Source organism: Lissotriton vulgaris, chromosome 1_1 (genome assembly GCF_964263255.1).
Source record: "Lissotriton vulgaris chromosome 1_1, aLisVul1.2, whole genome shotgun sequence".
Classification (NCBI taxonomy): Eukaryota; Metazoa; Chordata; class Amphibia; order Caudata; family Salamandridae; genus Lissotriton; species Lissotriton vulgaris.
Genome location: NC_141685.1, coordinates 462,962,332 through 462,978,740, shown reverse-complemented (window position 1 = coordinate 462,978,740; position 16,409 = coordinate 462,962,332). Strand labels below are relative to the sequence as shown.

The following is a 16,409-nucleotide window of genomic DNA, read 5'->3' as shown; positions in this document are numbered from 1 at the left end:
AGAGTAAAGATGGAGCAATGAGATGGGAAGAGCAATAAAAAGGAATGCATAAGACTGCTGGCACTGCGTTAAGAGTTCTGATTTGAATTGTATGCGGCTACTTCGAGAAGCTCTGGTCACATACAAAACAATCAAAGAACAGCCACAGTGATTTTGAAACACAGGAATTAACAACATGTGTGGTGAAAAATACTGACCTGGAAAATGGCGTACATTATGCAAGTCAGAGGCCTGTTGCACGAATATCCCGCCACCTTAAAAATGTTCAGACCCCATTTGTTAAGATCTTCCAATTCCTGCAAAGATATATATAGAGCATGCATTAATTATGGCTCCACGGTGCTGAAGTATAATTATTGTCATACAATTAGTCGAGAAGTTGCTTCTAATGGTAATAACACTTTTGGAATGCGAGGAAGTGCAAACTGAATTAGAGAATAACACATTTAACTTTTTATAGTACAGAAAAGGTAATCATCTGAAATTCTATAGTTGTCTACAACAACAAACGTAATCTTCATTTCAAAATTCTATTTTTCTGTCAGCTCAGAAGGCAAGCAAAGACATAAGAGGGTGTGATACCAGCAAGGCTGCTTGCCTACGTTCATCACTTTCTGTCCGCCCCAGTACTACTAACTGAAGTAAAAGCATTTTTAGGCAGACTTTTTTATACGCTCACCCACCTGTTTGTCAACTCTCTACTAAAGCCATCAAATGTTCACTATCGAAAGTCTTTTTTCCTCACTTGGCTCTAGTAGCGGGCTTTCAGGTGGCAAACATGCATGATCCTCCCACCGGTCTATCCGGCATCAAGGCCTCCTATCCTCAGGATAAGTCATGTGTCATGGCTGTTGATATTTGACGTACACGGCACTTTTTAGAACCAATGTGGCATCCTGGAGCACTGGGCCAGAGTATGACTGGGCCTAAGTAGCAAACAAAGGCCAGTGACCTCTGTATCTGTTATATAGATTTACAGACTTCTTTATGCTTAACTAAAAGTGCTGTTAGTAAATACAAAAAAAATCAAATAGTCTGCAACCTGAAAATTAAGTTTTCGTAGAATTTTTGCCCATTTTCTCTGTAAAAACATTTTTTTAAACTGCTCTTCCATACAATGCCAATAGCTTAACCCAGCAAAATAATGATGCTGCAAAAACACTGTGCTTCAAAGCACAGGTCGAAGGGTGGTAGGCTGTGCCAGCATCTCATTCTTGAAATCTTGATAAAGTAGGCATCATTGAGTTGGGCAGCAGTAAGCAACCTTGCACACTACCAGGATTTCATCAAGGGTGTAATGCAACAAGGGTCTGCGCAGCCTGCGAAAACAGTGAGTGCACTGCCCATACAGGCTTATGCATTCAAACAGTGCCACTTCTTGGGGGCTGGGCAGGTCCTGATCCTTGAAACAGCTGTGGGTGTTACTTGCTTTTTGCTTTCAACACATCTGTCTTCTGGTGACCGCAGACAGCAGTCCCACTGCAAAACATTTACACTCTACTCTTTTGAACGGTTTAAAAAAATGCCAAGATGAAAAATAAGAAGCAACAAGAAAAGCACAAAAGGAGCTTGAAATCTAAACACAGCAGCATACCACCTTTTATGCAAAGTGGATGGGTTAGACGAAAGAGCAGCTGATTGGGTCTACCCACCACGGAGACTCTTGGCTTCTCTACCACAGAACAGATCCAAACAGACCCACACAGGAAGGTTATAGCTCACATTCAAACCAAATGCAAAAGAAAACATAGCAATACACACCTTTGAAAGCAGGTCTTCCATTTCCGTTTTAACGCCGAACCGTGAAATGCTCGTGTTGTTTAAACTTGAGCTGTGCTTTAATTTTTTCACTCCACTGATCTGTGTCATGAGTTGCTGTTTTTTCTTTTTCTCCCGGTCTTTCTGGGTGGGGGACGGAATCTCCACATCGTTCTGCTTATCTGGAAAAGGGGGATAATATATTTAGAACAGTTCCTTGAGGGTGCACTTTCTGCTAGTCAAGTCTTTAATATCCAGTTATGATGTAGGACAAATGCTAATCGTAAGCTTTCTTTCACTACAGTAAAATGAGTCCAGCAAACATGGCACCAAAATTATTTTTGTAAACTATTAGAGACTTGTGTTTTTTGCAATTTCAGTATGAGCTACTACAATGTCAATATATGTAAAAATTCCAGCTGTTGCATCACACGCTGGAGAATATTATCAAATACATGAATGAAACAGGGCAGCACTGGAACAGGCCCATAGCTGTAACATGATCACAACTACAACACGAAACAGCAGTGATCACCAAAGAAGGATAGGGCCACAGCTGTAACAGAAGCACAGATGTAACAGGCCCACAGCCACAACACAGTCATAGCATTTTTGCCAACAACTGCATCATTAGTGCCTCAAGTGAACAGAGTGAAAACTGTAAATGGGCCATTGCTATAACAGAACACAAAATCTGACAGACCAAAAGCTCTAAAAATCACAAGTAAATCAGGCCACACCAGCACCAGAACCACAACTGTAAGAGAAATGCACTTACAGCACGGGCAGTCCTTCTACAGGACCACACTGCGGCAGCCAACCACCATGCACTGAGTTGAAAGAGTTATCTGAAACCTTGGGCTTGCACACCCCAAGTTGACTAAGGGCTTTACGCATCCGTGCTAAAAACACGCAAATCTATTACTGCACAAGTCTCAGGTGACTCTGGCCAGAGGAAGGCTACATTGTAACGCCTCTTAAATCCTACATTGGAACAGGAAAAAACATTTTAGGAGGATCTCTGCAGATAAACCATCACACACAGAGCAAAGTATCATCTAATGTAGAATGCAGAATTTTCAGAGGTGTTCCCCTTCCTGTATCATTGGGATTTTCAGGCAGTCACATGAAGTAGTTTTACTGCTAGATGTTCGAAAAACTGAAACTCTTCAAAGACGCAGACTGTGCTTTTCCCTTTCGCAACAAATGTTCTATATTTTTCTTCCTTTGTTGGATTTGATTCAGAAGTTTCTCTTATAAGAATCATTTGGCATTTATAGGTAATGTTTACAATGAAGCCAGAGGAACACCTCCTGAGAGTTTTGTTGGGAGTTTAGGCTAGTTGCCTTGAGCAGCAGATATTTTTTTGTATAGGGAGGGTTTGTTATAATGGACCACTAGCCTAACGTGTGTAGCAAGATTCTTCATCTTAACTGCAGCTCTGTGACCCACTAAAATTGAGGTGAGCTACCACTCAAGGCTGGAATCTGTGAAGTACCGAAACGTGCAAGGATCATGTGGATGACAATCAGTATTTTCTGCGCATATTGCAAATATCACTTAGCCAGTCAATAGGGATCCTCGATTAAAATCTACTTAATGGTACGGAATGAGCAAACAGGGTACTTCCTGAAGAAAGAAGCATCTCCGGCTTTCCGGCACAATCCCATCGATCAATTTCTATTGATTTCTTGGTTTGTAAAGCATAGATAAGGCTTGGCTGCACAAGGAGCCATAGAAATAGTACTTGGTGTGATAGACAGGCTTGTGGCACAAAGTCTGTGTGAATTTGCTAGCGGAGGAGGACGAACAGAGGATGAGTTTTCAATAACTGGATTAATAGCCTAGCGCTGGAGCCTCCCTTCCACACGCTTCTTGTCATTGAAGCAATGTTGGAAGAGAGCGATAGCGTTCAGAATATGGGTCTCCACGTAAGGCAGGTTTTGCGCTCTCATTCTAGCTGACCTGGTTTTGTCAGCTGGTATCTTTGCTGTCTCTAGGGTTTCCCAAGGCTTGCATCAGCGCTCATGGGGGAAGACATGATGTGTCATCAAAGTGCCTTCAGGCACCCAGGCATCTTACTGTCCTAGAAACAGAACTAGCACATTTCTAGGTAGCCAACGTCTTAAGGCAAAATTCCCCAGAAAGGGCGATAAAAAATAATGTTCCTTTTTCATTGTTAAACTGAATTTAGACTGCACACTAATGCTGGTCCTCGAATATGGGTGTGAGCGTTTGTGCATGTGGGCATGGATGCCTGCATAAGTGTGTGTGCACAAACATATAAACAGTTTAGAATGAAATTTATAATATCTCATGCCAAATGGATATGACACCCCGCAGAGGGGCATGACATCTAATGAAAAATATATTCACAATCATAAGACTGCGGATACATCTAATCTATTTCAAATGTGTTGGATCCAGTCTTATTATGGTTAGCCTCATTTCTTGGTCATGAAAAATGAAAGATCACAGAGAGAAACATTTCTAGTTAGCTCAAACAAGAAAATGAACCTCTGTGTGGGAGACTGTAGGCCTGCATTACGTAACAGCCATATGATTGGTGTTTTTATGGGAATTCATTAGATCTTTGTGGCAGTGACAGTTTGTTAGTATTGTCACTTATCTTTTGCTAATTTATAACTTTACAAAGGTGCGCTTTCACCTCATAAATGCAAAAAAAGAATTGACCTTGAACGGTACACAGGGAGTAGGACTTAGTCAAATTCACCTCACTCTCGTGTCAGCGTGGAGCCTGGGAGGCTGGGCAGTGGTGGGGATATACGACTGCACACTGGCACACCAACCGGAGCCCAGGAGCACATCTGTGCTGGCTGAGCACTACTGCCCGGGCCATCTTTCATACGTATTTTTCTTTACAACAGAAACATGAAAAGGTGAAAGTTCATGGAAAATATCTGAAAGAGCATTTCAATATGATGGGCTCCTATGCGCCATGTTACTTCAGTGTTATCTCACACTTTGAGAATAGAATACCCATTTTTCCATGCTAGGCATATGATTTCTATTAAATATATGTGCAGGGAACTACCTTCGTGTGACCAATTACATGCTCTTCATTTTCCATGGGGTAATATGGCTGTTTTTCATTTAAACACTGTCACACCTATGAAGTATGCTCAAAATTAATTAATGCGCAGTATGTGTGGAGAAAACATAGCTATAGCTATAGATACGTGTAGGTAGATGTAGCTACATATGTATACAGATATAGGACAAAGTCTACATTATAACAGAGGTGCCAATTATTGCTAAAAAAACCAAATGACTCATTTATAGAGATTAGTTGAAGACATACACAAGTGAAATATGCTTATTAATGTATTGTGTTGTATATAGCACTGGAATGCCACATGCTAGGCCGTGGAGAATATCTAGGAAAAGTACAACCCTTAAATAGAAGTACCATGCATTGCTCACAGAAAAACTTATATAATTCGCAGCTAGTGTCTTGGACCAGGAGCATATAGTCTAATAGCTTAACTGTTGTGACCTGGAGACCTGAGTACTAAGTCTGAATTTGTTCATTGACAAAAAATGGGAGATTTGGAGCAAAGCAATTCATCCCTTAAGGGATTGTCCATTGTACGATCAGCCATTTTTGCTTTTGTTGCCCTATCTCAATTATTGGGTGAATATTCCTTCTCTTTGTTTCTTTGAAGAACTATATACACCTCATCATGTTGGAAACTTATTTCCAGATTATCCGACTTATGATATTTGTGGTGACAAAACATGCAATATAAATACTGTGCAACACATCGCACTTAAAAATAGTACACATAGTACTTATCAATAGATAATTGGTGATACTTCAAAAACACAATACCAAGGACTTTCTTACAGGAGATTAATATTTTTGCATCATAGTCTCCATCCATAGAGGGTGTCTTTCTGCTCTACAACCACCCAGCACTGGTGACTCGCAAAACTGGCCTTCACCACTCCAACCCCTGCCCTCCCAGCCAAACACACAACATACCTAAACCACAGACCCAGATCCTTTACAGCAACAAAAGTCAAGCCACTCACCTATTTGCTACCCTGTTTTCAAGCCCACCACCAAAGCCATCATGAGCATGCCTTTTCTGAATCTCCAGCTCTCCCTAGCTTCTACAAGTCACCCCAATACGATTGGCAGGTTTGAGAGGTGTATCCTAGGAAGGAGTTTAAGGTGGGCTCCTAACATACAGGCAACTTGACCCTTAAAGTCACTAACAGTAGTGGGTGGGAGGGGAAAGTGCCATCTTCTATGTTATGTTGCTGCCATTGCAGCCCTCGGTAGATGGAAATATTTTAATATAAACTCAAAGCACTGTACTGCGCATGTACATTTTATCGCAGAAACAATAAATTCATGACTCCAGATCTTCAGAGAGCAACCTAATTTCAGTATGGCCTACATACCTAGAGCCTCCTGCAGCAGTACTCTGAAAACAAGCGGGCCGCCTCTCATCGACCACAGGAAGATCCCACAAAGGTCCCTGAGACTACTGTGATGTAAACTTGAGTCTACTTGGTGGAGCATGGATGTTACATCGATAGGGAAAACTCCTGGGCAGAAATCTAAACATGTAAATATGCCTGATGTCAGACAACAAAGGTCCTACCTACACTGTGTGTTAGTGAGAAACACATTGCTAGAAAGGTTTTCTGCTGCTGACCCCTTCCTCCTGCCCACTGGTTACTTGTGAAAACGTTGGCCAGGATTCCTGATTATGTACCTAGCTTTTATCCAACATGGCAATGCAAATTAAGTTTACTAATCACAATACAACACATTTCCTTTGCACAGATATAATTCCAGAGCCTTTTGTTTGAAACATGTTGTGTTCCTACTTGCTCCAACCTCCATGAGAGAAAACAAATTCCTTAATAAAAATGGCCGCCTGAAAATTACTATCGTTTTAATGTAAGAGAAGGTGAAATATTACACGTGGGAAGTAAATACACACAAAACATTTCCTACATATACCACTTCTGATGAGGTTGATAAGACGTGACACATTTGGCATGGAGGAAACGAGAAGGTCTGTGAGCGCAGAAAACCAGAGTTTCTATCTTAGCATGTATTTGACAGCACTGTGTGAGCTTGGTTACATCACTAACTCTCCTAGGGGCTTATTTACAAGCGCCTTGCACCACTTTTGCGTCATTTTTAACATTGGTAAAAGTGACGTACGGGTGGCGCAAGGGACTTGTAAATAAGCCCCCTAGTTCCTTTGCTACCCAATTTGAAAAACTGAGATTGCTTAGAAACCGGAAGAACAATGGGTTTACGAAAACTGGGCATTGACAGAAGGGTTGAGCTAGTTTTAAAGCGCAGCATGTGTGTTCGGGTTTCCTTTGCAAGGCATGTTCTTTTTTGGCAGGCGCGCAGAGGCCTGGCTTCCCTTTGTACTGCTCGTGGATGAGGTCACCTGTATGTGGGCCGCTGCCGCATGCAGCTCGCGCACTTTGCAATGTTCTCATTCACAGCCCCAGCGCGAGGGAACCCCCGGGCCACAGTGCTCTGCGCTCATCATCATGGCTTACCGAGGAATGTGTTGGAAATGTATTCAGACACCTGGTTCCCTGAGCGGCTCATCTCCGAGAGGTGCGTCAGCTCCCGGTTCAGCATTCTCTTGAACTGTAAAAATGGAAAAGGCAGCCATGTCAGTGTGCGGGAGAGACAGAGGAAAGAGGCAATAAATAGATCACAGCAAATCCAAGCACATCCAGCTGCCAGTTCCCCAGTACTGTCAGAGTGTAAAGAAATATGGCGCCTCACTTCGCATCAGTACCACTGCCAGCTGTAGGTCTTACATAAGATGCTATTAGTGTTACAGTGAAACTTGTGAGGAAAGATGCAATGAGACAGTATGCAGGTGCATGGAACCTATCTGGCGGTAGGTGCAAGAATATTGTCTGATAGCTTTGCGTGAGGATTAATGCTAAAACCCTGTCATATATGCAGATATGTGGATTCTATCTTGTGATAGGCATAAGAGCATTGTCAGCTTTATGTGAAGTGTGAGGCTGCAACCATGTCATATATTGCATATAAGTGGAATCTATCTTGTGATAGGCCCAAGAGCACTGTCGGCTTCACGTGAGGTGTGATACTAAAACTCTGTCATATATGCAGATATGTGGAAAGTATATAATGAAGGGCGCAAGAGGATGGTCAGCTTTGCGCGACAAGTGATGCTGCAACCATGTCATGTATGCAGATAAGTGGAACCTATCTGGCGGTAGGTGCAAGACCGTGGTCAGCTTCACCTGAGGAGTGATTCTGCAACTGTGTCATTTATGTACATATGTGGAGCCTATCTTGTGATAGGTGCAAGAGCGTTGTCAGCTTTACCTAAGGAGCGATGCTACAACCACGTCATATATCCAGATATATGGAACACATCTAGCGCAACGTGCAAAAGCATGGGCAACTTTATTTGAGGAGTGATTCTGCAACTGTGTCATGTATGCAGACTGTTAGAAGAGGAAAGTGAATGAATGAATGAATGAATGTTGGATTTATACAGCGCGTGGTTACCCTGAGGCGTCCCAGCGCTGTACCACTGGGGAACCCGTCCTGGCTTTCCCTGCGAGATGGTCCCTTTACTGGGCATCCCCAAGGTGCAGCCAGGCATGATGATGGGGCCGGAGTGGAGATTAAGCAAGCTATTGCCCAGAGTTGCAGCTGGGACCCCATGGTTAGAGTGGCACCGCGGCAAGATTTATCGTGCCCGCTGACATTGGTCCTGTGCCCGGCCGCGTCGGGAATTGAACCCTGGTCCCGGGCCGACCTCTGCCTCCGGGTCTGCCGCCTCTAACCGTTGAGCCCAGTGTGCAGAAATATGGGGCCTGACTCTCTACCACTGCCACGGTAGCATCATGCCTTGCATGAGTAGTGATACTGCAGCTATGTCAGTTTATGTGAGACACACGTGTGACTATTGAGCAAGACAAACTGACATAATATGCAGACATGTAGAGGCTATCTGGCTATCCGTGCCACTGTGAGAATGATGCTGCAGCCCCATCTGCCACATGTGACGTGTGAGACTGTAGAAAACATCAGCGGGGTAGTTTGTGAAGACATGTGGTGGGGCTTGTCTGGCTATCAGTGAAACAGTCGTGTAAGCGGCAGTTTGTACAGGAGGGGTAGGTGTGCTGCATGCTGCTATGCCATTGAATGAGTGTTACACGGTAGACTGCAAAAACAGGCGGTGGGACATATGGAACTTGTCTGGCTGTCAGCAACACAGCATTGTCAGATGTAATTCTTCGTGATAACTAGTGATTCAGCCATGTCTGTGTATGTATGACAAGTGTGGAAAGAGGCAATGGGACACAGAATGCAGATATATGGAAATATCTACCTATCAGCGACAAATGTCAATGACCGCCTTACATGGGCCTGGTATGCAGCCGTGCACTGAGAGGGACATTGCAGTGCACAGCAAAGGCAGTGGAATACCACTTGGGAAAGGTGTAATTATTCTAACTACAAATAATTTGTATGCATCAAAACACTGAAGGACATGCTTGGTGTTACACCCAAACAGATACAATTTCTGCAAAAGAAAGATATTTAAATACATTCAATTTGCACAACATCTAAAGTAAATGCAATGAGCTAATGTTTTCCATGGAAGCAGCAATGTATACCCGTACACCTCTTTTAAATGTTTAGCTGTAATACTTGACCTATTAATCCATGGAGTTTAAAAAATATAAACGAATCAAAAACAAACAGAACACGTTTTTTTACTGTTCATACTGTGTTTGTGACACAAATACTGCACAGGCATGCCTGGGATTGACGGTACTAATCGGGTCAAAATAACATGCTTACCTATGCACATATATCCTGTGTGTGTGTAGTTATATATGCACACAGTTTCAGGTTATAATAACACCAAATACATGCCAATTCTAGCAAACAAGGCTTGGCTGCAGAGAACCCATTCGCCAGCCATACAAGTTCATGCAATCATACATGCATTCGTCCCTTACATTCAGTTCCAATTAGTTTACCCACCTTGATATAACCCCAAGATACGGAGAGCAAATAGTTCGCCTCAGGCATTTTGGAATACTCCTCGGCGCAGGCGACAATTCCCTTGCAAAGCATTCAGCGAACAGAAGACGGAATCCCGCTCGAAGAGGCGGAGATTGTGTCGAGCTTGCAGTCAGAAAGCAGCGGCCAGCACGTCCCTTGACATGCCCCGGGCCTGCGGGTTACTGGGAGCCCGAATCTGGGACGAGGGCGAGCCGCGCATCCCATGTCTTCCCAGGCGCTTTAGCCTGCATCCCTCGCCTCGCGCCAGCCCCAACAGTGCTCGCGGGCGGCGCGCGAGGCAGGAGGAAGCAGAGCCGGTCCAGGCGGCTGCGGCTGCTGAGCGCGCGCTGCTGCTGCGAGCCTTATGAATTATGGAGAGCTCTGCTCGCTTAGCTGGCTGAGGGGGGACCCTGCTTCAGATTAGTCTCGCTCAGATGCGTTACAGTGTGCCAGGAAGAAAGGATTCTTTTTTTCCTGCCGAGGGAGTTACAATGCTGAGCAATGCAGCCATTTCTGGAATGGAATATTAAAATGGAGGAAACCCCCACTGCACTTGTGCAGTGTCGGAATGTGCAATGCGGGTGTTCTAGTTTTTGTATTGTTAAGAATACCAATAATAAGCACTTCTATTTTTCCATTTCAAGCACCGTGTACAGGTTTGAGTATCCCAGCCTCTGAAAGCGCAATAACTATGACCAATAGGACTGAAGATTTATAGATTTTGAAACGGTATTGTCGGTCCTAAAAGATGTGCTATATTCTCTTTCGGGATTTGTGGTCCACACACAGCCTTCCCGAAAGTGTCTTCCTCCACCGTTTTCTACATCTGTGCTGCTACACGATTCCCAATTTCTGGATATGGAGCAAATGGACAGAATTTCGGAATTTTACTTGAAAATGTTTTAAAAGTCATGGTGGGTGGGCGAGGGGCTTTAAACAAGCCTTTTAGAGTCACGAACTTAAACCAGGGAAACACGCGCGCGCACTGAGGTCACGTGGATGGACAAACGCACACACATCCATGAAAGCTTAACGAGGAGGTGGACACTTCACTCACGAGCACATACAGGAACACGCATAACACATATTGGCACACATACACGATGATCACCTAGACAGACACAGCATTCACACACAGCACACGATGCCGAACATATGTACACACGCACCAATGAATGCTCATGTGTCAGGCTTAACACGCCTTAGACGAACGCAGACACAGAAGGCTGCACACATAAGCACACACAACACACACGAGTTTATTATCCGAGGCTGCGCTGTGCCTGCTCCAGCCAGCCCTGAATAATGCAAGTGCTGGTTGCTGGGGATGACATCAGTTCCCTTTCTGTGCCTGTATTGGAAAAGATGCCTGGGCGCTGGGAATCCTGCCACTGCAGTGTAACATCCCGCCGAACCTATAGCAGGGAGTTCAAGTGCAGCCAATGGAAGGGATCCCGCAGCGCCATGGCAACAGCGGCACGTGACGGCCTGGCATGCTGCTGGCTCTTCTGTGGGGCTTCCCTTCGAATCATATCACTCAGCAGCCGCGGCATCCCTCAGTCATTGCACACCCCTGGCACGTAGGCACTCTCCTGCCTGCGAGGTGAGGGGTCCCGGCGAACGCTGCCACTGCCAGCAGAGGGTTGCCTTCCCTTCCCCTGCTGAATCACAGCTCTTTCTGATCCCCTTCACTGGCAGCCATAAACGCACTCTGTCCTTTATAATGGAACACTACAGGTAGGGGCCATTACAGACCCTGCCACCATGGTTCAAAAACACTGTTTCTGCCTTGTTGTCCTGCCTCGGAACACTGGCGTCTGTCTTGACACTTAACAAGACAGGTCCGGTGGTGCTCAGAAGAATATTGTGTAGGCCCAGGATGAAATACGAGTTAAACTTGCATAGTTTCATGTTATTTTAGTAATACCGTATTACGCTTGTTACATGAAATTCCCGAGTTTACGCTGTTGTGCCACACCAAAGTAAACACCATGTTGCAGCAAAAAATTAGCACAAGTGCATGGGAACAACGCAGCTGTAAAGCGGGCGGATGTTATTTGTGGCACTTTTGGTGTTGGTGCTTTTTTAGCATGAACTACATCCTCATGTCGATTGTGCCTAAAACACACACTGTTCATGCTGAAACCTAAGGGCGTCATCGTAATCTTCATGTTCCCCCAGTGGTGACCTAGCACATGTGGGTGGAGGTCATCTGTGTCTTCATATTCTTCTAGCAGGGACCTAGCATGCACCTAAGCTTCAGCGCTGTCTTTACGTGTCTCTGGTAGTGACCTAGCACACGCTTATGAGCTTTGTCTTCATGCGTCTCTAGTAGTGACCTAGCAAGCACATGTGCTCCAGCTTTGTCTTTATGTGTCTCTCGCGTTAACCTTTCACAAACCAACGGGCTTCAGCATCATCTTTACCTGTCTATCTTCTAATCACCATGGGACACTCTAAGACAGCACTCAACTTATTTCCATGCCAAAACCTAGATTCTTGGTGGCTTGAACAAACATGACAATAAGGAAACGAGCAGTGTGTTTGGAAGAATTGATCATGCTAATTGGAGGTTTATTTTAGTCTGACTTGGTTATCAGTGCCATGCAAGGATGGTTATTAGATGTGCGACACGTCCGCAAGTATACGATTTTGTTTTTTATGCAGCGTACAATCCTTAACCATTCACACAGTGCGTAAGCCAGGAGACTGCTTGGCGGGCTGATGTCTTTAGAAATCAATGGAAGACAAGCAGTTTTTATTCAAGGTGTAGTTGCCTCAGTGGCTATCCCTAGGACTGGGAAGAGAAACCTGCCATCTTGGGTGAGAGAGACTCTCCTTGCAGAACAGAAGGCTCTTTGTGGCAAAGTCAACTGTAGAGTTGTATCCAACACGGCCGTTCAAGCGCATCCTCTGCACTACTTACGCTTGACACAGGGCTGTCCTGGGCAATGCACAAAGCAGACAGGGCCCAATGTCTCCCCTGCTCATGCAAGCCAGGAGCAGCAGAGTGCATGGTTACATTTCTACTACTAATTTAGAGGTAGAGATGCATTTCAATGCACTGACAGCCACAGGTCCTTTTTGGGGCAGGAGGAGCAAGAGCCCGCTGACATGTTTAGATTCTCTACCAAGGTAACTATTAGGAGTCAAAGCATATCGGAATAGTTGTATGCACCTACCTCAAATATATGTGCCCAGGTCTGGCTACAATTTGCAAATGTAGCATCCATGCTCACAGCTTGGTGCTGCCACAGCACGAAGGTGTGAATTGTGAATGTCACTGCACATTTAAGAGGTGCACTATGTCCATACATGGGATATGCACTTACACAAATCAGCCCACAAGTCTTACCATTTGCATGTTCTGTAAAGCTACAGACAGACTCTCAAATAGAGGGAAACCCTGGAACTCCATCTCTCTGTCTCTAAAATCACGGAATTTAGATTTTAAGGACGGAGGATCTTGTTCCATCCACCAACCCAGCCAGAGAAAGGCTCTGAAATACCTCTAGAAAAACATACAGCGCAATGCCCTTAGATGGTCTGTGCTTTTTTCTACCAAAAGTCTGTCCTAAATCTCCCAAATAAGCTGCTGTTTGATTAGAAGCAGAGGCTGCCCAGTCGAAGGACTGTGGCTAAGGAATACGCTACTTAGGCCGGTAAGAACTTAAGCGGCCTTCTGTCCTTCATCTAGAATATGTCAGGCGATTCAGTTTTCAGACCAATCGATAGAATCCATCATCCATCCATCCATCTATCCATCCATCCATCCTTCCATCCATCCATCCATCCATCCATCCATCCCATCATCTGTCCTTCGGTATCCATCCATCATCCATCCATCCATCCATCCATCCGATCATCTGTCCTTCGGTATCCATCTATCATCCATCCATCATCTTTCAGCCATTCCATCATCGGTCCTTCTTTAGCCATACATCCGTTTTTCTCGTCCTCCTTCTTTACCCTATTGCTGCCCTTTTCTCTTTTGTTTTGAGTCAAAGTCTGATTGTTAAAAATAAGTGGCAGTCCTCCAAAAAGTCTGCCGGTGGCCCCCAAAACTGTCATTCCATCCATCCAATTAAGGGGCTCCGGCATCACATTCTACGGTTTTCTAGACAAAGAATCTTCTGCCAAAAATATTTGCTTCATTTGAAGGTGCAGGAGTGCTTGAGACACATCTTCACTACTTCAAACGAAAAGAACACGTCTTGGTCCCTGGTCTGCTTCTGATCCCGTGCCAGCAGGCCCCATGTGGAGACCCTGTTCCTTTCCATGAGCATTTTGCCGTTTGTCGGCTTTGCCCTGAGGAGTGATACACATTGTGCTCCTCTCACGGATCGCCGAGCGCTGTCTGTGCAAACGCACGTAATGAATTACTTGCTAAATTAATCTGACAGACGAGGCCGGCTCTGCCCCATACCCGGTGAGTGACAGTACCTTCTCCCAATGGCTAGACGCGATCATTGCACGACGTGCACGATTTGCAGGGAAAACTTTCCGGACCTAAAAAGGGGTTTCTTCTGACATTTTGGGCCACCTTTGATCGGATTTCACGGTCTTTCGGAACACGCAAAATATGTAATCCCCAGATACTACACAGAGAGGTAACCAACTACAACAACTGTGCTAAATCTGCAACTCTTCTCAACCTACAAGTAAAGTTTGCAGTCTAAAACCTCATGTTTCTTCACTTCATTCTTTAAAGAATTTAATGTAGAAAATAAGAACTGAAAACATGCAGTGTACCCCAATCTAATTAAATAAAACACATTTCAGCTGCAAAATTAACATCGTGTACGTGTGTGTGTATATATATATATATATATATATATATATATATATATATATATATATATATATATATATATAGTATATATGAATATAGGTATACATATTTGTACATGTGTATGTATCTATATAGTACACACTGAGCTGTTGTGCAGTGTACTATGCTATACATTACCAATGACATTCATGAATTAGGAGCACACATACACACACACACACACATATATGTATATATATATGTATATATATATATATATATATACACAATGACACATATAAATATATGAATATAAATAAATGTCTACCTACAAAGTACAGGTATAGATGTACATACATTAATGCATTTACCTAGTACATATTGAGTTGTTGTGCAGAGTGTGATATGCTATTATTACCACAGTGTGAGCAATGGCCCTTACCACCCGAGTGTGGGAAGGGGCCTTGGCTCACAAGAGACAAAGCCTCCAGTGGGTACAAAATGCCCATCTCCTCCCTCAACAATCGTAAAAAGTAGCAGATTACACGCTGCACAGCTGCATATGCAGTTTCTGCCTTGACATTTTTCAAGTGTATTTTTTTTATTTTTTATAAAAAGGCATTTAACCAAAAACAAGAGGTAAGGGGGTAAATTTGTGTAGTAAAGTCAAATTAAACTGAAGAGCTCTTCTATTAGAATCGTTCCCTGTGTAAAATAATTGTAATGTGCAATCTTTGAGACCGTAGAATCGTGTTGTCTCATGTCAATTTTGCTCTATCGCAGTAATAACAAGGATTGTTGTTCATGCATTGAATTTACCTTTTTTAGTCTTGTGGCATGGATATGTGCCCCTAAAAGTAGGAGGCACCTTGAAGAAACAGAAGTATTTTTGAATGTGCTCAATGTTTGTTTTCATTAATTTACTGTTTTTGCAACTAGTTGATGAGATCATGTGGGCAGACCAAATTTTCCTGCATAAGGGCAAAATAAAATGGACTGTTACTTTTTACAAGTAGCAAGAAACACTTAGAATTGAGCTAAATAGAAAGGGCATACATGTGCCTTAAGTTTCCTGGCTGAGTTGGCCTACTAAGCCTTACAGTAACTTGGCTCAATGTGTGATGCACTCTCCTCGGGTGGGTATGGCAGAGGGAAGGTGAGACTCTGGGAGATATATGATAGGGCCTTCTTGAGCCAATGTGACCTCAAATGCTCTTAGCAAAACAGCATTATTTTCTGCAATCTGGATGTCATCGAGAAAGCACAGCGGTGCGCCGTGATGTTGGTGTAGCATGCTCACGGCACTTTCTTTGATAACATAAAAGTATGCACCTAGCCATTGTTAGGTTTTCCGATTTTCTTGGCAAGGATCACAGACCTGTCAAAAGCCCCGTGCCTGACAAAAGGCCTTTAACTCCATCACAGCCAGAAAATGTGGCTGAGCGTGAAGTCAACGTGCTAATTTTTCAAAGTTTCCAGGGAGTGGTAGAGAAAAAAGCACGTTGTGCCCACACATGTCAGTTCAACAAAGGTAACACACCTGGAGGGACAAACACTATTAAAGCGCATATTTATGCAAATTAAACCGACAGAAAATTGAATTGTGATCACTACTGCTGTCTCTGTTCACTCAGAAGAAAATGTTGGCAAATGATTCTTTGTTACTGGGAATCGGGCGGGTTTTTGAGAAAGAATAGATTCACGTGTGCTGCACCCTAGCATAAATAAGTAACTCTATTGTGTATTAGTGGTTGGCGCACGTGTCTGTCTGCACAGTACACTTGGACGCCTACCTCTGATTGTGAAATAGCA

The 16,409-nt window shown here is 43.8% G+C and overlaps 1 protein-coding gene across 3 annotated transcripts in view; it reads right to left on the bottom strand.

Moving 5' to 3' along the window:
- Positions 1–16,409, bottom strand: part of PDE4B (phosphodiesterase 4B) — an 804,711-nt gene that overhangs the window by 13,099 nt on the left and 775,203 nt on the right. For 2 of the 3 annotated variants that reach the window (XM_086953749.1, XM_086953754.1), the window contains exons 7-9: positions 7,318–7,411; positions 1,762–1,940; positions 198–296 (exon numbers count right to left, since the gene is read on the bottom strand). In XM_086953749.1, the coding sequence (XP_086809875.1) occupies positions 198–296; positions 1,762–1,940; positions 7,318–7,411 (372 nt within the window). Of the gene's footprint in view, positions 1–197; positions 297–1,761; positions 1,941–7,317; positions 7,412–9,805; positions 9,990–16,409 lie in introns of those variants that run through there. The other variant, XM_086953760.1, reaches the window with a different exon arrangement.